This window comes from Primulina huaijiensis, chromosome 8 (assembly GCF_012295235.1).
Source record: "Primulina huaijiensis isolate GDHJ02 chromosome 8, ASM1229523v2, whole genome shotgun sequence".
In the NCBI taxonomy this organism is placed as follows: Eukaryota; Viridiplantae; Streptophyta; class Magnoliopsida; order Lamiales; family Gesneriaceae; genus Primulina; species Primulina huaijiensis.
Genome location: NC_133313.1, coordinates 17937010 through 17955432, shown reverse-complemented (window position 1 = coordinate 17955432; position 18423 = coordinate 17937010). Strand labels below are relative to the sequence as shown.

General features: G+C 36.4%; 1 protein-coding gene across 1 annotated transcript; it reads right to left on the bottom strand.

Moving 5' to 3' along the window:
* Positions 1-1684: 1684 nt before the first annotated feature.
* Positions 1685-16468, bottom strand: LOC140982738 (ABC transporter B family member 2-like). The gene is made up of 12 exons (XM_073449407.1): positions 16017-16468; positions 15065-15119; positions 14781-14956; positions 6224-6424; positions 5705-5964; positions 4882-5422; positions 4422-4801; positions 3814-4241; positions 3427-3668; positions 2933-3180; positions 2366-2778; positions 1685-2275 (listed from the first exon to the last, which is right to left on the bottom strand). The coding sequence occupies exons 4-12, from the start codon at positions 6320-6322 to the stop codon at positions 1737-1739; spliced, it is 3150 nt and encodes a 1049-aa protein (XP_073305508.1). The 5' UTR covers positions 6323-6424; positions 14781-14956; positions 15065-15119; positions 16017-16468; the 3' UTR covers positions 1685-1736.
* Positions 16469-18423: the final 1955 nt, after the last annotated feature.

Sequence of the window (18423 nt, the reverse complement as noted above, 5' to 3'; positions counted from 1 at the left end):
GATCGAAATAATCGAACTATTTCGGTAGAAAACCGAACCGAACCGAACTGAAGAAAAATGGATCGGATATCAGATTATATATTTGTAAAACCGAAAACCAAGGTTCTAAAAAACGTGAAGCATCCCGAAGCGCGGATGTCAAGCTCCAAGCTTTTCAAGCTTAAGCGAGATTAGCACAGGCTTAAGCGTGAAAAAACGTTTTTTTATCTTTAGTGTAATTGTAATTATCTCAAACCAATAAATAGATAAAATAATACATAAATATGATAAATTTAAGTCTGATGCATTAATTCTCATATTTATAAAATCATAAAAATATCAAAATTACAATATTTATTTGTTTTTGCAACTAGAACATTTTAAAAATGTTAAATATTTGTCAAATCATTATCAGACACGCTTAATCATAATTAAAATTAAAAAACAAACATCCAAATTATAAACCTAATTTATTATTTTAAAATAAAAAGACATACCTTCAAAATAAAAAAATTTAAAAATAAATAGATGCGATTAATTGTGCTTAAGCACGCTTAATTAAACACCACCGTTTTTTCCGCTTTCTCCGAAGCGGGGCGTTTTTGCCGAGCTCCAAGCTTAAGCGGGCTTTTTAGAACACTGCCGAAAACCAAAAAAATCGAAATAAAAAACCGAAAATCGAACCGACCGATGAACAGCCATATCTATCACTCTCTCAAATTTTCGAAATGTGTCTCTATATATATTTTCATTTTTCCTTTTAAAATTTTTTATTTTTTGGCTGATTGTTCATTTAATAATTTTTATTTTAATATCATAGGAAATTTTGAATTCTAGAATTGATTTTGTGATTTTTAATTTATGATTTATACAAATTAATGTAATATTCAATAATAATAAAAGATGATCCAAAAAAATGTCGCTTAATTCTTAATAATTGAATAGCCTCGCAACAATCATGATTTTTTTAAATTCTTTTAAGCATTTTCAATTAATATCTAAGCTATGATATTTTTATACAAAATTATATCCATACAATGCTAAATAATATTCTTTTCACATGCATACAAGTCCACATATATACACATGTAAGTATTAAATGATTAAACTTTTAAATAAGTAAATTTATTTATTAATATGAATATTGAAAAATTATTTCAAACTGAATATATTATATATGTCGATTAATTATTTATTCAAAGAATTTAATAAAAAATAATATGTTATGATTAAGTACAAAATTTATAAAATTCTATAAAAAAAATTTCTCAAAAATCTATAAAAATCTTGCAAAAATTTTTACATGAATCCACGTAAATCTGTTTATAAATATGTGAGATGCTGTAAAAGTCAATAAAATCTATTAAATTCATAAAAATCTATCATTAGAAAAAGTCATTAAAAATCATCAAAACTATGGATTAAATACACACCACTACGTTTGGTATTGCTTTTAGGAGTGAATATCTATCGTTGAGATATTTAAAAATTCTAAAAATATATTGTATTTGTTTAAAATTTTAAAAGCCATCAAATTATCCTTTTTCTCCAATCTCCAGTAGTGGCGGTGGTGTTATCCTTCTTGGGTTTTTCACATAAATTTGTGTATTCTTTTATTTAATTATTATTATTTTTTTATAAGGAATGCTAATAATTTGAACACAAACTTGGATTTCTAAAAGAAACATATATGGTTTTGTCAAATACATAATGAGAAGTAGGATATAAATGTTGTCTTCGAATTCATAGTCGTTAAGTTAATGTTGTTGCTGTAAATTAATCAATTTAAAATAAGCTCCATGTTGACTCTCCATAAGGCCAGAATGCGTCCCTTGCTCTATAATCTTGCCATCTTGCAACACACATATTAGATCAGCATTCTTAATGGTCGACAATCTATGTGCCACAACAACTGTAGTCTGGTTCTTCATCAATCTATCCAAAGCATGTTGAACCACACGTTCCGATTCAACATCAAGGGCACTAGTAGCTTCATCCAAGAGCAAGATTGAAGGCTCCTTCAAAATAGCTCTTGCAATGGCTACTCTTTGTTTCTGGCCACCCGAGAGTTGAACTCCTCGTTCGCCAACTCTAGTCGAGTATCCCTCGGGAAGTGCACTGATGAAGTTATGGGCGTTTGCAAGTTTTGCTGACTCGATCACCTCATCCTCTGAAGCTCCCTCTTTTCCGTAAAGAATGTTCTCGTAGATGGACGTGGCGAAGAGGGCCGGTTCTTGTTGCACCAAGCCGATGTGTTTCCTCAATGACTTGAGTTTTAGTGTCTTGATGTCTTTCCCTGTATGTGCGTTTTCAAGAGGTCATGTCATGATTAAAAGTAAAAAAATACTTGTAATATAAAATTAAACTAGACTCGAGTTTTAAGTACCATCAATCAAGATTTTTCCTGACGTGGGATCATAGAACCTTAGAATGAGTGCGATCACAGAACTTTTCCCTGAACCACTTTGGCCTACAAGTGCCATGCTTTTTCCAGCATGCACCGTTAGGTTAAAGTCCTTGAAGATTAGAACATTTGGTCTTGAGGGATAGCTAAACTCGACGTTCTGAAGATCAATTGTACCATCCACCGCATAAACCTCTTCTCCAACATCATTTACAATCTTCGTCTTTCGATCCAGTACTTCAAATATTGATGCCAACCTTTGGTTTCCTTTTAAGATATCCGGTGCCATAGCTAGCGTCTCGCCCATCGACAAGGCGGTTATGATCATTATCATGAATGTCTTCATGACCGATTTAAAGCTTGAAAGCTCCTTCTCCATGAGGATAGAACCATACCTAGAAAAAAGTTTTATTCGGTTATATTATTTGATATATCATAAGCATCATCATCCACATATACAGACCATTCATAACAATGACATTTAACATCTATGTTTTGGAGTTTAAAATAATTTTAATACATGGTAATAAATTAGTGAAATTAGCATACCACAAGGCAAGACCATAGGACGAGAAGATGAAAAATTGAGAAACACCATAAAATATCCCAGCAGCCTGACCCCGGCGGAATGAATGTCGAGATGGTTCAACAAGCTCTCTCTGGTAAAGATCTAGAACCTTCTCGTCGGAGCAAAATGCTGCAACTGTTCGTATGTTACTCACAGCTTCACCAGCAAGCATGTTTGCTTTGAGATACGCTTTGCTCAAGTCACCGCCGAAGCCGTTCATGAAAATTCTCTAAAGCAAAATGAAAAATAATCTATCAATGAAAATACATGACAAACACAAAAATAGACTAGTGACAGTGAGAATAATTTTTTGTGAAAAATTCCAAATCCAAGAAAAACTAAGGAAAGAGGAGGATAAATCCCAGTCCACTATACGTCTATACCAAAGGGTCATAGAGTTTCACTGAGAATATACTGCACTCGCACATATATTTTAATTTTTCATGTCAAAATGATAAGTAAAAATCATATCTACCTCGCTAATATGACCGCTGATAACAAGAGGATACATAGCTATGATTACGAGTGTGAGTCTCCAGTTCAAGATGAAGGCGATGATGAATGAAGTCACAACTAAACCGACATTCTGTAAAAGAATGGTGGATCGATCAACCACTAACGTTCGCAACAAACTAGCCTCACTTTCTAGTTGGGATGCAAGCATCGTGCTCGTGTTGTTCACATCATCGAACCATCCCATCTCATTTCTCAACATAGCTGCCAAGAAGTAAAATAAGTTATGGAGATGAAGCCGAAATATCGCAAGGGACAACATAAGCTGTTTATTAAGCATGAAATATGATTAATTTTCAGTTCAATGGAATAACTATTAACTTAGCTGTTATCGTGATGATGAACATACCCTTGAACATTTTTTTTCTAAGGCGAAGAGTAAGGCGTTCTCCCATGATCCCGAAACAGAAATACGTAAGGCCGTGAACAATGAGGGTTAATACACCACCTCCACAGAAGAGCAATGAGATTTTCTTGATTTCATGACGTGTTGCGTCCCAGTCCATGTAATAAGCTACTAGAGCTTGAGTGACTCCGATAGCAAAAAGTGGCATCTGTGCACCGACTATGAACGCACCTATTGTCCCAAGTATCCCATAAACCCAATCAGGGCGAGCCATGGAATATAACCTTCTTAAAGAAATACTTGTCACTCTGGCATTCTCGTCACCACCATATTTGCTTACAGACTTCTCGGAATGAAAACTTGAACTTAGACTTCTTGCTGTCTTTTGGAATGATTCCCGCGACAATCTGATGTTTGCACCGCTTGAGTGCCTAATGACGAAAACAGGAAAAGAAAAAGACATAAAGTGATATTTTTTGTGATATATATGTCGACCGTGGTGCCAGATAGGTGGCCACACAGATGAATGAGGACAGTTGCTATCACAAAAACATTGAATGTTCATCCAGAGATTGATCATTAACACTTAATCGAGTGTGTGAAACTCTAACCTGAGAGGTCTTCCTGTCGAATCGCGGACTGAAGGAAGGCGAAGTAATGAAGCGGTTTCATGAAGTTGAACGAGTGAAGAGTAAGCACTATCTGGTCTTGAGATGAGGTCTTCATGGCTTCCAGTTTCTACTATAGCACCGTCTTGTACGACAGCTATAATATCAGCATTTCTAATTGTCGACAGACGATGTGCCACCACGACTGTCGTCCTTCCGACCATCACATGATCAAGAGCCTCCTGCACGCTCTTTTCTGAATCAGCATCGAGTGCGCTGGTAGCTTCATCCAACAACAAGATTGACGGATTTTTTACTGTGGCACGTGCTAGTGCAATTCTTTGTTTCTGTCCACCGGATAGTTGTATTCCTCGTTCGCCGACCTAAAATATCATCTTTGATTTTTATAGTAAAGCATAACCAATCAATGGCCGAAAAATGTCTGGATTACCAAAAGGGGTACCTGTGTTTCAAATCTATCAGGAAGGTTGTTGATGAACTCAATGGCATCTGCAAGCTTTGCTGCACTAGTGATCTCTTCAATGGTAGCATCGTTTTTCCCGTATTGAATATTGTCTCTTATCGTTGTGGCAAAAAGAGCCGGTTCTTGATTTACCAAACCAATCTGCTGCCTTAACCACTTTAAATCCAACTCCCTAATATCGTTTCCATCTAATAGTATGTTTCCTTGTAGGGGCTCATAGAAGCGTTCTATCAGAGATATGACGGTGCTTTTACCCGATCCGCTTCCTCCCACCAGGGCTACAATCTTTCCTGATGGAAAATCCAAACAGAGCTTGTCGAAAATCAGCACATCTGGCCTGGATGGATAGCTGAATGTGACATTCTTGAATTGGATGTGGCCTTCTACGTTGTGCAGTTTCCTTCCATTCTTGGAGCTGCTTTTACTCATTGTGTTTCTCTCAATCATCTGGAAAATAGAATATGCTGCCGTCTTGGCCCGAATAAACGATGTAACATTAGGTGCCGCTTGCCCAAGTGATCTGAATATTGATACATAAGAATTTAATTTTCTTGCATGATTATCATACAATGTAGCTTAACCATAAATGATCACTAAAGAAAAATGTCTGGTACGTATTTTTGTCTCCTCATTTCATAAAATTCTAAGCAATATCGTGTTAGGCATTGGGCGTGAACAAAGATAGTTATTGTGGATTAGCTAATGAATTGAAAGGGTTCTTCTCCCTCCTAATAAACTAACGTTTTGAGTTTGTAATCTCTCTTATAACTAAATATCAAAGAGCGAGAATCAAAAATCTTACAAGCCAGCTATAACAACATTGATCATCGTGGTGAAAGACTCTCCTCCATTGGCGATATTTTTATGAACTACCATGCTAGTGAACCAAACGAGGAGCGACCACGATAGGAATAGGACGCATTGCAAAGTCCCGAGTCCAAGTCCCTTGGCCAGCCCTGCTTTCTTCCCATATTTGTAAGTGTTCAATAGAGACATTGAGTATGATTTAACGGCTTTATCTTCACCCACAAATGCTTGAACTGTTCGGACATTACCAATTGCCTGAAAAATTGCATCAAAATTAATGATGTAAATGTAGGATCTATTGTGCATCATCTCTCCTAGGACATTAACATGTATGCCATGCAAATTAACCAAGATTAGTTAGTAGTAAGTGGTGCATGGAGTTAGGCCAAGTAACCCGTATTTTATAGAAAATGACGTTAGGTATATGATCAACTTTCCTGTCCCAGCATGATAATTGAACTGTGTAATTTGTTATATATCTTCCATCCCGAGACTCTGTTTGTTAGGTGCATACCTCTTCAGCAGTTTCTCCAGCTTTGACATATGATTTTCGGGCGCTTGCAATAAGGCCAGTTGCAACATAAGCATAGAGTCCGCCAGCAAATGCAGTCATTGGCACTATTGAAAGTGTTACCAAACTTATTTGCCAAACGCTATGGAAACCAATAGCAAATCCTGCGATGAAACGGACGAAATAATGCAAGAAATTCCCCACCTGCATTCATTTGTCATTTCATTAATTAAATCAGCCATATATAATCATTGTTGATCAACTTATTTTATTTAAATAATGATACTATATATAACGGATGATGCATGGATCTCTTATATTGATTAGTGTCAGTCATTTTTCCACGAGAACGATGATCGAATAAAAACGAGTCTGCTTGTGATGTGATCATGGAAGTGCATGGCGATGATGGACGACTTGGACGTGTGCATAGGGATGCATGAGACTCATTGGAGCTATCATCGGCCCAATAACAAGCGAAAGTTCCGAAAGATTCAAGGAAGCACTTTATGGGATTAGGATGGACTTAAAAGAAACATCTACATCTTTGGATCAAATTAGATGTCCATAAGGAAGAGCTATGTATATTATTCAAGCACAAAAAAATCAACATGCATGAAGTCCAAGTTGGGAGTGTACGAGTTGGGCCAAGAAGATAACATCTTTTGCAATCTTAGTAGTTTCAAATTTTGGATTCTTTTAGAATTTCGAATTTTTATGTTTTTTCATTCATTCTTAACTTATTTGATTTATTAATTAGTCTATAAAGTATTGAGCAGATGCCAAGTTTCCTTATAGAAAGAAACCCTAAGTTACCTTAAACAAGGAGAGTCTAGATAAGAAAATTTTGATGGAGTCTAACAAGGAAACTTATAGTCTACATTTGTCACGGCTCAACCCACTTGTGATATTGTCCGCTTTGGCCCGAGACTTCACGGCCTTAAAACGCATCACCAGGCTGGGCCGTGACATATGATATGAGAGCTAGTGTGTGGAAGCGTCACCAGGCTGGGCCGTGACATTTGGTATGAGAGCCAGTGTGTGGACGCCGTGTTGGTCCCACTTGCGGTAATTCGAGATAATAAAACCCGAAAATAAAGAATAAACTAGACACCGAGATTTACGTGGAAAACCCCTAAAAATTATTAGGGTAAAAACCACGGGCAAGATGAAAAGAATTTCCACTATAATATTTTGTGGTGTACAACTCACTCACCGTGTTTCCAAAGAGAACACACACTCTCTTAATACAGGAGAACAAACACCTCACAAATATTATAGAACTAAACACTCAAATGCTTATAAGATGAGAGAAAACTCGAAGAAGGGATGATTTCAGAATGAAGGAATAAAGCTCTATTTATAGAACTTCCTGTCAGTGTGAAAACACGTTAAAAACGCGTTCCGTCTGAACGCATCTTACCGCGTATAAAACGCGTTCCTTTCTATCTGAGTCAAAAATGCCAACCTTTGTTGACTCGTCCATTTAATGCTCATATTGCCGACATTTCTCCCACTTGGAGATTTGATTGAGAATCAAACACATCTCCACACATCCTTTCAATCTTGCCATTCACTGCTGCTTACGTTTCTGCTAGACCACTTGAGGATCTACACCCCTCAAACTTATCAGTGTTCACTGGCTTGGTCAGAAAATCAGCTATGTTGTCCTTCGTATGGATCTTCTGCATATCCACGCTTCCTTCTTCTACTACTTCCCGCACAAAGTGAAATTGTACTCCAATGTGTTTCCCTGGAATGAAAGGCTGGATTCCTTGCAATATGCAAGGCACTCTGACTGTCACAAAACAAAGGAACATTCTTTTGTTTGTGCCCGATCTCCTCCAATAACCTTTTAATCCATATTACCTCCTTGCGAGCTTGAGTAGATGCCATATATTCTGCCTCTGTTGTAGATAACGCCACAACTGTCTGCAGTTTTGAAACCCAGCTTACTGCTCCTCCTGCAAGTGTAAATACATAACCAGTAGTAGATTTCTTCTTATCAGGATCACATGCATAATCTGAATCGACATAGCCACTAAGTGTAAAATCCGATCCTCCATAACATAATGCAGCATTCGAAGTACCCTTAATGTATCTAAGGATCCTCTTAACAGTGCTCCAATGCTCTCTTCCAGGATTCGCCATATACCGACTAACTGCTCCCACTGCTTGAGCAATGTCCGGTCTTGTACAGATCATGGCGAACATCAAACTTCTCACTGCTAATGTATATGGTACTCGAGACATCTCAATCCTTTCTGCTTCACTGCTAGGACACATCTCGGAGGATAACTTGAAGTTAGCAGGAAGAGGGGGCGAAATTGGCTTACTATCTTGCATGTTGAAGCGTTGCAAGACTTTCTTCAAATAATTTTTCTGGGAAAGCCAAATCTTTCTGTTACTTATGTCTCGGTTAACTTGCATCCCTAGAATCTTGTTTTCTAGTCCCAAGTCCTTCATATCAAATTCCCTAGCCAATTGTGCCTTCAATCCTTGGACATGATCTTTGTTGGGACCTGCTACCAACATGTTGTCCACATACAACAACAAAATAATATAATAATCACTAGACCTCTTGAAATACGTACAAGGGTCTGCACTCAGTCTGTTGTATCCAAGGCTCATGATATAGGAATCAAATCTCTTGTACCAACACCTCGGCACCTGTTTGAGACCGTACAGAGATTTGTTCAACCTGCAAACCAAATCTCTTTGTCTTTTTCCGCAAAACCTTCTGGTTGGAGCATATAGATTTCTTCTTCAAGATCTCCATGAAGAAACGCCGTTTTCACATCTAGTTGTTCTAGATGTAGGTCAAACACCACACACAATGCCAACACTATTCTGACTGTTGTAAGTCGAACTACAGGAGAAAATATCTCACTGAAGTCAATGTCTTCTTTCTGAGCATACCCTTTTACGACCAATCTAGCACGATACCGCTCCACTTGTTTATTGCCTTCACGCTTGATCTTATAGACCCATCTGTTTCCAATGGCTTTCCTTCCTCGTGGTAGTGTAACAAGATCCCAAGTTTTATTCTTGTCTAATGCCTCCAATTCTTCTTGCATTGCTATCATCCACAAGAATACATCCGAGCTTTGAGTAGCTTCGTGGAAACTCGATAGCTCACCATCCTCTGATAATAGACAATATGCAATATTACTTTCAGTGACATAATCTGAAAGCCAACCTGGTGGTCTTCTGTCTCGAGTTGACTGCCTCACATTGAAAACTTCAGACTCAACATGTTCTTGTTCTTGTTCTTCGTGCTCTGGTACTGCTTCACAAGAAATTTGACCTTCATCCGTCTTATTTTCCACCTGAAATATAGTAGTTTCTGAATTCGTTGTGCCTTTGTCTCTCTTTACTTTATCTTCCTCGAAGATAACATCCATGCTGATGACAAGCTTGTGGACAGTAGGATTCCACAAGCGAAACCCCTTTATTCCGTCAGTATAACCCAAGAAAATACATTTTCTGGATCCCACAAGTGAAACCCCTTTATTCCGTCAGCATAACCCAAGAAGATACATTTTCTGGATTTTGAATCAAACTTCGATCTTTCTTGCTCATTGTACAGAACGTACACCGGACTTCCAAATGTATGAAAATGAGAATAATCTGTTGGCTTCCCAGTCCACATCTCCATCGGAGTCTTCAGATCAATCGCCACTGAAGAAGAACGATTGATAATATAACAAGCGGTTTTGACTGCTTCCGCCCAAAATGACTTGTCTAGACCCGCAGTTCTCAACATAGCTCTTGTTCTGTCCAACAAGGTTCTGTTCATCCGCTCCGCCACTCCATTTTGTTGAGGTGTGTAAGCCGTCGTGAATTGTCTTTTGATGCCCTCATGTTGACAATATGCATCAGACTCGTCACTGGTATATTCTCCTCCATTGTCAGTCCTCAGACACTTGATTTTCTTCTCAAAATCAAGTTCAACCCGCGCTTTGAAATCTTTGAAGATCTGGAAAAACATCTGATTTCTTCTTGATTGGATACACCCAACATCTCCTAGAGAAATCATCAATGAACGAGACAAAGTATCTCGCTCCTCCTAGGGATACAACCGGTGCTTGCCAAACATCCGAATGAATCAGCTCCAATATGCTTTTGCTCTTGGCAGTAGAAGTGACACACTTTAATCTGTGTTGTTTACTGGTAACACAATGCTCACAAAAGGGTAATGACACTTTTATAAGTCCCGGAAACAGCTTCCGTTCTGAGAGAATTTTTAACCCCCGTTCTGACATATGCCCGAGCTTTCTATGCCATAACATTGTTAATTTTTCTCCTGAACCATTTGATGCAACAACTAGTTCTGTCTCCTTGTGTGTTTCTCCCAAAAGTACATAAAGATTTGCAGCAACATTTTCCGCCTTCATAACCACAAGCGCGCCTTTCACAATTTTCATTATCCCGTTCTCGATACGAGTTTTGCACCCGATGTCATCCAATTGCCCCAAGGACAAAAGATTTTTCGTCAGTCCTTTCACATGTCGTACCTCCTGTATGGTGCGAATAGAGCCATCAAACATTTTAATTTTGATATTACCGACCCCAGCGATTTCCAAGGCATGATCATTTTACATGAACACAGATCCTCCTGAGACTGGTTCATAATGGTTAAACCATTCTCTCCGAGACGTCATGTGCCACGTCGCTCCTGAATCCATAATCCATGTGTCACAAAATTTGCGCCTGTCTTCTGCAACTGTTGCTGCTTCACTGAATAATACTTCACCACTGCCTGAAGTACTGGCCACATTTCCTTGAGAACTCTTGTCGATACTCGTACACTCTTTCTTGAAGTGCTCTTTACCGCCACATTTAAAGCAGTAAATATTTTTCTTCTTACTTCTCGACTTTGATCTACCTCGTCTTTGGCTCCCACTGGAGTCACGGTCCATAAATCTTCCTCTTATCATCGGTAAAGCTTTCGCCTGCTTCGATGTTACCAACCTATCTTCTTCATTCTTGCGCCGGCTTTCTTCACCGATAACCGCAGTTAAGACATCATCGAATCTTAGAAAGCCCATAAGAATATTGTTGGTAATGTTGATGATAAGTTGATCATATGAATCTAGTAGACTCTAAAGTAGAAGCTCTGCACGTTCATTTTCCCCTATTTTATGCCCCATGAAAATGAATTGGGCAAATAGAGTATTTAGTGTGTTGATATGGTCGGTCATCGATGAGGATTCCATCATCCGAAGAGTATAAAGTCTTCTCTTTAGGAAAATCATGTTGTGTAGCGACTTGACCTTGTACATCTTTGTCAGAGTATCCCAGATAACTTTTGCTGTTTTTATCTCAGAGATACTTGACAATACTTCGTCTGCTATAGCCAATTGTAAATTGGCAACAACGTTGTCGTTCATCTCATTCCACTTTCCATCATCCTTAATCTCCACCGGTCTATCTCCAATAGCCGCCAATCAATTCTCTTTTCTTAAAACTCTTTATATCTTTATTTTTCACAGCATAAAATTGCTTCCGTTGAACTTTGCTAACTCGTACCTTCCCGCCATTATGTCTACAACAATTTTAGTAGACTGGACAAAATAATTCTGCCTTAAATAAAAAATCTCAAAAAATCTTTTCTGATGTGGAAGATCAGTCTAGGCTGCAACCACAGAGCATACTCAGAATTTTTAAGAAATTTTAAACCATGGCTCTGATACCACTTGTTGGTCCCACTTGCGATAATTCAAGATAATAAAACCCGAAAATAAAGAATAAACTGGACACCGAGATTTACGTAGAAAACCCCTAAAAATTATTAGGATAAAAACCACGGGCAAGATGAAAAGAATTTTCACTATAATATTTTGTGGTGTACAACTCACTCACTGTGTTTCCAAAGAGAACACACACTCTCTTAATACAGGAGAAAAAACACCTCACAAATATTATAGAACTAAGCACTCAAATGCTTATAAGATGAGAGAAAACTCGAAGAAGGGATGATTTCAGAATGAAGGAATGGAGCTCTATTTATAGAACTTCCTGTCAGTGTGAAAACGCGTTAAAAACGCGTTCCGTCTGAACGCATCCTACCGCGTATAAAACGCGTTCCTTTCTATCTGAGTCAAAAATGCCAATCTTTGTTGACTCGTCCATTTAATGCTCATATTGCCGACACGCCGCACGTTGTGACGCGTTTTAAGGCCGTGAGGCCTCGATCCAAAGCGGACAATATCACAAGTGGGATGGACCGTGACCACATTTCTATATATACTGCATCATTGTAAGACAATAAAAAGTATTTTATTTTGCTTTCAAGAGTGGAATTTTCGAAGTTTTCAAGTTGTTTTTTTTTTAAAAAAAGAAACACTTGTGCACGTTAATTTCGTGTGTTCTTTAAAATCAAATTTATCAAAGTTCTATTTTGTGGCCTTTATCGGTTGTCTTCAATTGGTTTGCCAAAGACGAGTCCTTCGGAGGGTCGGTTGTTTTCAATCATGTTCTTTCCGTTATTCTTGTTGCTAGATCTTTTGAGTGTAGAGGTGAGAATACGATTTGAATCAAAGAAGATATATCTGTAATTTTCAAATCAAAGAAGATATATCTGTAATTTGAACAATAGAAGGCGCAAGTTCTCAATACTCACAAGGATCCTATCAGCTAGAGTCCAACTTTAAACGTCGTGGTTGATGTGGTGGGGATATTTGGCCCGACATTTATGCATACTCGAAGGACTAAGAATTTCGTAAGCATATTGGAAATATCCAATTAAGCGTAAAAAAAGCATATACAGACAACTAAACAATAGCATAAATGTCGGAAAACGAAATATTCTCCAGTTTGAGAGAATATATCAAACTCATTCGGTGATATTTTTCAATAATATGAGTTGAGCAATCATGCTTATTTAATATAATAATATAGATTCTACTATCAATTATGGACACATTAATTATATTTTATATGTACGGTATGGTATGTTAGTGACATGAAGTAAAATAAAAAATAAAAAATAATAGAGTTACTGTTAAAGAAAATTCAATTAAAAAAAAAAAAAAAAAAGCATGCAATATAATCAAGTTTCTGACAAATATACAACTGCATGGGTATCCCCCACCCAACCCCCGTAATTAAATGCAGTGGCAAAAGATTCAACGGGGCAACGTAGTACACGTAGCGGAGATGAGATCCAATTCTTATAAATCATTGAATCGAATATAAGGACATGTAACTACACACAACAAACTAATTAAATATAGCTTGGCTCAATATATTCATTATATATATTGGTTATTCTACATGATGCGTATATGTACAGTCTTTTTATTATTATTGATGGACTAAAGTGAAATTTGACAAATTATGGATGGACTAAATTGATATTTGAATTGTTAAAATAAAAAAAATAAAAATAAATGTAACGACCCTTTACAGGCCCAGTGAACCGCCCATACGGCCCACTGCCCCGATCGACCCAAGGCTATCCTGATCTTGGGCTCCCTCGAAGGGGCCTTTTCCCTCACGGGCTTTCCATAGGCGTCGTACGAGTTACTCATAGGATCTCCCCCTCCCTACCAAGGGGTTTCTTTCGCCTCCCCAGGACTCGATCCCATGATCTGTAGGATGAGTACATTGATATCAAGAGTCCTGGTACCAAAGGACTCGATCCCATTACCTGTAGGATAAGTACATTGATATCAAGAGTCCTGGTACCAATTGAGCTAGTAGGAGGCGAAAGAAACCACTTGGTAGGGAGGGGGATATCCTATGAGTAACCCGTACGACGCTTATGGAAAGCCCGTGAGGGAAAAGGCCCCTTTGAGGGAGCCCAAGATCGGGATAGCCTTGGGTCGATCGGGGCAGTGGGCCGTATGGGCGGTCCACTGTGTGTTGAAATTAAAAAAACAAAACAAAACAAAAGTGTAATATTAGTATCATATAAAAGTAAAGTTTTGAGAAAAAGTTGATGTCTTTCCTAAATGATTACTATCATGTCCTCAACTTTAATAAAATAATATATATATATATAATAGTTCGACTTTGTAAGACTAATTATTTTTTATAAAAAATACTTCATCAATTTAGATAAGTAATATTTTTCATATAATTTACTTATAATTACAATATTTAATTTATTTTAAAAATTAACATATTATCTTTACAAATTAAATATTTAATATAAGTAAATTATCATTATTCAAACAATAATTAAAAACTATAACAAATTTTATGACTCAACTCGATTTATTAATAATCATAATTTATATATATAATCGTCATTATTTTACACACACGACGTGGTTTGTTGTTGGTATATACACGTGTGTGTGGATTGGATATTATCCTATTTAGTTTATATGTTGGAAGAAAAGGTCTCAATAATACGGCTAGCCTATTTAATATTTGAAGAAAAAAGTTAAAAGCAATTCGAGGGAAAGTAGAATGAATGGACCGCATAAGTTAATGAACGTTACGTCGGGTCATATGGGAAAAAAAAAAAAGAACAGAAAATGGAAAATAGACCATCCCATTTAAGAAATTTACATTTTTGGCAGAGAAAATAAAAGAAGATAGGTGTTACCTTTTCGGAAATGGCATCCTGGACGACAATAATATCGGTTGTAATGGCAGAAATGATATCTCAAGTGGAAGCTTAAGTGTCGAAAAGGCTGATATCTTGATTTAGCATTGATCTCACGTACGCCATTCTCATTTTGGCTGCTTGTCTCTCCCCTGAATGCATCCAAAACGCCACCTCTGCAGATATATAAGGATTTTAGTGAAGGGACAGACTCGTTCTTTCCATATGATTTATTATGTTTAGTAGTAAATATATAAATATAATGAGACAGATTCTATCATTACCTGTCCAAGATGAAAACAGTATCGCTATGCTCAGATACACAAAATCCAAAGCATACTGCAAAATCAGCGATATATATATATATAAATCACCCGAATGCATGTTCATCGTGCATACAACAAGTTAAACTGTGGCGCTTGAGCAGTTGTAAGTTTTAAAATATTAGAATTACATTGTTACTATTAACTATAACTTTTGGTAAAACATCAAACGACGGGTCTTTATCTCCTTGTTACGTGGACATCTCTTGTTATTTGCACACGAAATGTATTTTCATAAAACTAATTTTGGGTCCACTGCATTCATGGTTGTTGAAACAAGGGAAATTCAAGTAAGCCGTGAGTTTCTAAAATATAAGATATCATATAACTAGTGACTTTAGTGAGGTGTAAATTTTCATTTTAGAAGAATTATCCAACCAAATTTAACTCGCACACTTCCGCAGCTAGTATTATATCATGGTAATTTTAAAATTTTAATTATTTGATCTCTAATTATGGATAGGATATAATTATATCATGGTAATTTTAAAACTTTAATTATTTGATCTCTAATTATGGATAGGATATTATGTGTGCAAGAGAGGAATACATGATTTAGAATTCTCTGATGTTCAAAACTACTTGTAACATGATTTTGAATATGTTGTAAGAAACCCGTGTCCTCTCACATGATTCGCGTGCATGTTCTATTGCGTCTTTTTATTAATTTTTAATTAATATATAAATAAGAAAAATTTCCACCAAGAAAATTAAAAGTATTTTCAAAATAATATTATGATTCTAAATGCATTTCACCGCTAAAAATGAGATTATTCGCAAAATAAATCTTCCCAGATCGAGTATATTTAATTACATTTAATTTTCAAAAAAAAGAAAGTTTAACAAACGTTGTTTTTCGAAAAATTTCCTCTAAACATGCAGATAGAATTGAGCATATTGTGGAAGAACATACCATGCCAACTTGATGAGAAGCTTCTTTGGGGAAAAGATAAGCCAGACCGATGATATTAATCATCTTTCCAAAGAAAATGAAGAAGATTGGAACAGAAGCACCATGGACACAAGCACCGACTGATCCCACCAACATCAACAAGTAATCGTACCCATCTGCAAATGCAAATAGTTTCAAGAATGAAACTTTCTGCTTCTTCTTCCTCGTGCTTTCATCTTTGCCGGACTCGTCAAATTTTGGTGCTGCAGAATTTTGACAAGTCATTTCTAAATCTGTTATTTGTTTCTCTATACAATCATATGTGTATATTTAGAATAGATAGATGTAGTGATGATACTTTTGAGTGAATCTTTGTTGGATTTATATAATCTTTAGTTCAGGAAAAAAAGAAAGATCTAGCAGGCGTTTATGACTATTTCTTGGGTTTCATATTAATGTGCTAGACGCATTGTATCCACCGGTATACATATACACACACACTCCACGGGTTAATAAATTATTTTTGATAATGGGAGATTTTTTATGGATTCAAATTTTGTTATTTTTGTTGGATTACCATCTTCTCGCACCCAACGAACAGGTGAAGTTTCAAATTTTTAGTTTTGACATTCAAAAAGTTTCATGGGCATCGTATGATTAAAACATCCATAGGGTGTTTAAAATTATTCACATTTACGTATTTAACGTTAAACCCAACTATTATTAAAATAAACACAACAGTCAATAAAGTTCAAACCACGAGTTGACTTACTTATCACCTACTCTAACACTTTTATGCTTTGTAAAATGGAACTATATGTGAAGTAAATGAAAGATGGTACGTACGCACAAAAAGTAAGCAATCTGGGGTATTGAACGTGTCTTATTACACGACACAAAATATCATTTAAATTGAGTAAAGTTGATGGATAATAATTATGTTAATTTTTTTTAAAAATAATTATGTTAATTTGTTTCGATCAATGTTAAAAACTTTCAGCTGGTTTTAAATGTGTGGTTCTTTAACAACATTATATTAATGCCCTAGTTCACGAACCCCACTAGTATAAATACATAGACACTTGTATAGACTTATATCACAAACTAGTTTCTTAGTGTTAAATATTCTAGTATAGTATGAATATTTTCCTCTATTATTTAGATAAGTATTTATCAAAAATAAGTTGGAATTTTGATCGTAATTTAGCACATGGGTATCTATACGAAAGAGCGTAGTCAGCAATTAGATTTGGAATCTGTCAATGTAGACTTGGCAAAGAACTGAACTGTGTGTGGCGAGNAAAAAAATAGAGCTATAAGTGCGGTTTTTGTGAAACCACTGTTAAAAATATTCAATTAGAGTAGTTTCCAGAATGGTTCTAATAGTTAAATCAATAGGAGCAATTTATATCAGCGGTTGATACAAATCGGTACTAAAAATTGCACAACTAAAGCGGTTATGCGACAACTCCTAAAAGTAAGGAAATAGAAACGGTTTAAGTAAAACCGATTTTGTTGTTCAGTTTACACGAGCGGTTTTAGAAGTGCTCCTCAAAAACCGCTTCTAGAAACACTTTTTTTTGTAGTGACGTGGCTCTGTGTGAATTCAGTCTATACAATCAGTGATCCGCTTTATATTTTAGGGCTTATTTACTCCCCCGTAGCTATGAATAGCCGCCCTCTTGTATTCACATTATCCAGTAGGTGATTTCGACTATCACTTAAGCTAATATCATGCATAAGATCACGAATAGTAGAGGTAGCAGCATGATTTCGACTATCACTTAAGCTAATATCATGCTCTTCGTTTTCCAAAGTCAGGTTTGGGTTAGTTTGATAGAGTGAAAACATGATTATTTATTCAATGATTGATACATAATAAGAATGGTGAAATAAAGAATAAACTGCAACAAGCACTACGCAGCAGATGAAAATCTAATCAACTCAATAAATAATCCTCGCGTGAGAACGTGATGGCGTGGAAGGTGATGATTTCACAGCTGCTGACCACTTCGCGGACGAGCCTATGCAGCTTCTTCTCTGCTACTTCGGTAGCCATGAACAAGAATATATAGTCGAGATCGAATATCAGTTTGGCATTTATGGTCGGATTTATGTCTTGGTCTATACATCGCATTTCCATGTTCTGATTTCCATGTTCTCATTCGTTAACCAAATTTCCATTTAGATTTGAGATGAGTAAAAGAACTGACAAAATTTATGACTTCCCATCATATGGTTTCCAAGTAAAGTCAGTGCAGCATACTCGTCAACTCCGTGATATGTGGTAGACAAAATTAAGTGATGAATAAATTAGTCTATCAGATACGTATCAGTCTTATCCAAAAAAAAAGCATATCCTCGACGCCACATGAACGAGGGCACCTAAATCAGAATACAATTTTTTAATTCACGAAATGCGTAAGCA

Bases quoted from the DNA above. Each gene is read 5' to 3' on its own strand.
- LOC140982738 (XM_073449407.1), bottom strand. From the start codon at position 6,322: ATGACTGCATTTGCTGGCGGACTCTATGCTTATGTTGCAACTGGCCTT. The intron at 5,423-5,704 runs GTAAGATTTTTG...ATCAATATTCAG, and splicing joins AATGTTGTTATAGCTGGCTT to ATCACTTGGGCAAGCGGCAC. The intron at 2,779-2,932 runs GTATGCTAATTT...ACTTTTTTCTAG, and splicing joins TCCTATGGTCTTGCCTTGTG to GTATGGTTCTATCCTCATGG.